Source organism: Priapulus caudatus, unplaced genomic scaffold, assembly GCF_000485595.1.
Source record: "Priapulus caudatus unplaced genomic scaffold, Priapulus_caudatus-5.0.1 Scaffold7916, whole genome shotgun sequence".
Taxonomy (NCBI): domain Eukaryota; kingdom Metazoa; phylum Priapulida; class Priapulimorpha; order Priapulimorphida; family Priapulidae; genus Priapulus; species Priapulus caudatus.
In genome coordinates, this window is record NW_014584977.1 from 1,448 (window position 1) to 4,293 (window position 2,846).

The window sequence follows — 2,846 nt, forward strand, 5'->3', positions numbered from 1 at the left end:
GTTCTGCAACGCTCAACTGCGGCGCAATCGCTTTGAGGGTATTAAAAAACGTCTGTATTCTTTGGAAAGTTTCTTCGATATGATCAGCTTGTGCATTCGTACTGGTGATCGTCATGGTTTTCTTTCGGCCTGTTTCAGTTAAACGACCGACCGAACTCAGTAGTAAGGGTCGGCTAGTGATAGCCTCCATGTGCTTGTCTGGATTGGCCAGCCGGGCAAAGATATTCCACCAGTTATATATCAGTGCAATGATTCGAGCGATGAATCGGCAGGGTTTGATATCTCTGGTCGTAAATCCACCCCAACCCCAGTGATTTTTTATCTCATCGAAGTTATTTTCACAGTCAGCTCTGTCTCGGTAATGCCGCACAATACTAAGCACTTCATCATCCAGGGAAGTTACCAACACCGCGTATTCAAAGACTCGGATATCTTCGGGGTCTTCCAGAAAACCAAACTTCTGTTGTCCGGTTTTGTTATCTGACAGTGCCAGCACCGATTCTTTTGATAGACGACGCCGAACAATAACAACGCGTCGATAGACCTTCCATGTGGAGAGCTTTAATTGGTCATCCCGTGCCTCCCAACCATCGATAATGTACGACCAGTTACCCAGGCTATGCGCCTTGTGGATCAACTGTTTCACGTATTTAGATTTTCTTAGTTTAAACAGGTAATCCAGTTTTTTTTGTTCTGCGGTTGTCATCACTTCATCGACACCCCAGTCACTATCCCCTCGGATAAATGCAGGCCACTGAGATCGCGGCAGTCGATCGAGCAATTCCCACAAACCGGGCGATGAATGGCTAGCGGCGGTGTCTGTACCAGGCTTGACTTCAACATCGAGAACTAGGCGAAGATTAGCAATCATATAGGTGTGATAAGTATGCGATGGCCGACCCGGTTTGTGTGGGTTGTAACCGATCGCCGCACCTTCCTGATGACCGTAAAGTGGTTTGACGGTCACGTCTGAATCGAGAATCCAGGGCTGGGTTAGTAACGGCTCGAAACTCCGTTGCAAATGGGTTTGTAACCACCGAACTCCTTTTTCTTCATCCATTTTTTTCAGCGCCCGGCGTGCCGAATCATCACTGACCACTTTTGACATACCGAGCATCTGGGTATTAACTCGATCCCCCGTCAAACTGGCCATGTGCGCATAGCGACTATGACCCGATAATATAGACAGCAAAAATGAACCCAGTACGTCGACTTTCTTTGGCGCGTTATTACTGTCGTAACGTAATGGACAACTGGATACCCAGGGCTCGAATAAACCGCCGATCTTCAAGAATTGAATAAAGAAAGGTAATTGCCCGATGGGCGTTACCGCAGCCGTCGGATCCCATTCAACATGAATCTTCCCACCAAAAGTTTCTGTCGCTAGCAGCAGGTTTTCGGAGGTCTTTGGGGCTGAATTTTCTTCACCCACTGGGTGAGCTATATTGTCCTTGTCTGACATGGGAATTACCTCAACGATTCAAAAGGTTACCCAATTCTCGCATCCTTTAAGGATAGTTCAACTGATTTTTCTAGGATAAAGTAGTCTCCCGATAAACCTTATAGTTTTTTTATAGACCAAAGAAGTAACGTCACCCAAGCTGAGGTCGTAAAGGATTGAGTATTATGCCGCGTTAAACTTATTGACATACTCGGTACGCACGTCGGCATACCATTGCGGCTCTTTTGGCCAGGGCCAGAGATTTGCCAGGGATTTGTATGGATAGACGCTGCCGAAAGTCTTGCCATAATCATCGCTAGCATACTGGTCAGCACCCAGAACAGCAGAGTTATAGCCATGGCCTTTGCCACCCCAGCTATCGTCTTTACCACCATCGATGGAGCGACCGCCAACTTCAGGCGTATAACAATAAGTCAGGAACTCATATACAGCATCCAGATTCTCGGCCTGTTTTGACAATGCCATGCCATCAATCCAGGCCAGAGCGCCTTCGACTGGCGCACGATATTGCACCGGATCGTCATTATTCATCATGCTTATTGGTGGGCCATCCCAGGTCTGTCCGACCACAACACCGTCATTCAACAACCCGTTCTTTTGTGAATCGGCGTCGTTCCAGAACAGCTTGACCTGCTTTTTGTTGGCAATACAAAAATCGGTGACCACCTGCCAGGTCTTGCGCATACCCGGCTCACCGTCGTAAGCCTTTTTCATTGCGCCCGGTTCAAGCTTGCCGATGGTTTCGAGATAGAGACCCGCACCCAGCATGCCGGAATGAACCCGCATCATAGTCTTACCTTTGACGTCACTCTGCCAGATATCACCGTAGCTAGGAATATCGCCAGCACGCGGTGGCGCCCATTGGTCGGTACGCCAGGCAATACCTTCTGTTCCCCAAATCATGGGCAACCAGTGCGAACCCTTAGCGCCAAAATTCCACTCATCATGACCAACCCGAAGCATTGCCGGGTTAGCATTTTTAATTGTGCTGATTTTGCTATAGTCAAATGGCTGCAATAGTTCTAGATTTTTCCACTGCGGTGAACGCATATTAGTCGGGCTACAGATGTCGATGCCGCGACCTTTAGAGGCCTTCATCTTGTTTATAATTTCTTCGTTGGAGTCAATGCCAGTAAAGTTGACCTTAATGCCACTGCTGGCTTCGAATGCTTTAAAGAAGCCCGCTGACAGGTAGTCGGACCACATCAAGACATTGATCTCTCCTGATGAGGCTAATACCTTGGAACTCACAATCCATGGGCCAACTGAGGCAGCCACACCTGCAGCGGTGCTGGCTTTAATAAATTTACGACGGCTCACTTCAGGGGGTTTTTTGATTACATCACTCATTAAAATAACCTCCTCGGTTTTCTAAGCGTAGATA

At 47.8% G+C, this 2,846-nt stretch overlaps 1 protein-coding gene across 1 annotated transcript; it reads right to left on the reverse strand.

Annotated features, from left to right (window-relative positions):
* Window positions 1–1,624: 1,624 nt before the first annotated feature.
* Window positions 1,625–2,668, reverse strand: LOC106820166 (spermidine/putrescine-binding periplasmic protein 2-like). Its single transcript, XM_014824709.1, has one exon. The coding sequence runs from the start codon at window positions 2,666–2,668 to the stop codon at window positions 1,625–1,627; it is 1,044 nt and encodes a 347-aa protein (XP_014680195.1).
* Window positions 2,669–2,846: the final 178 nt, after the last annotated feature.

What these genes read in the sequence shown, in the direction of transcription:
- LOC106820166 (XM_014824709.1), bottom strand. Translation starts at nt 2,668, where the DNA reads ATGTGGTCCGACTACCTGTCAGCGGGCTTCTTTAAAGCATTCGAAGCC.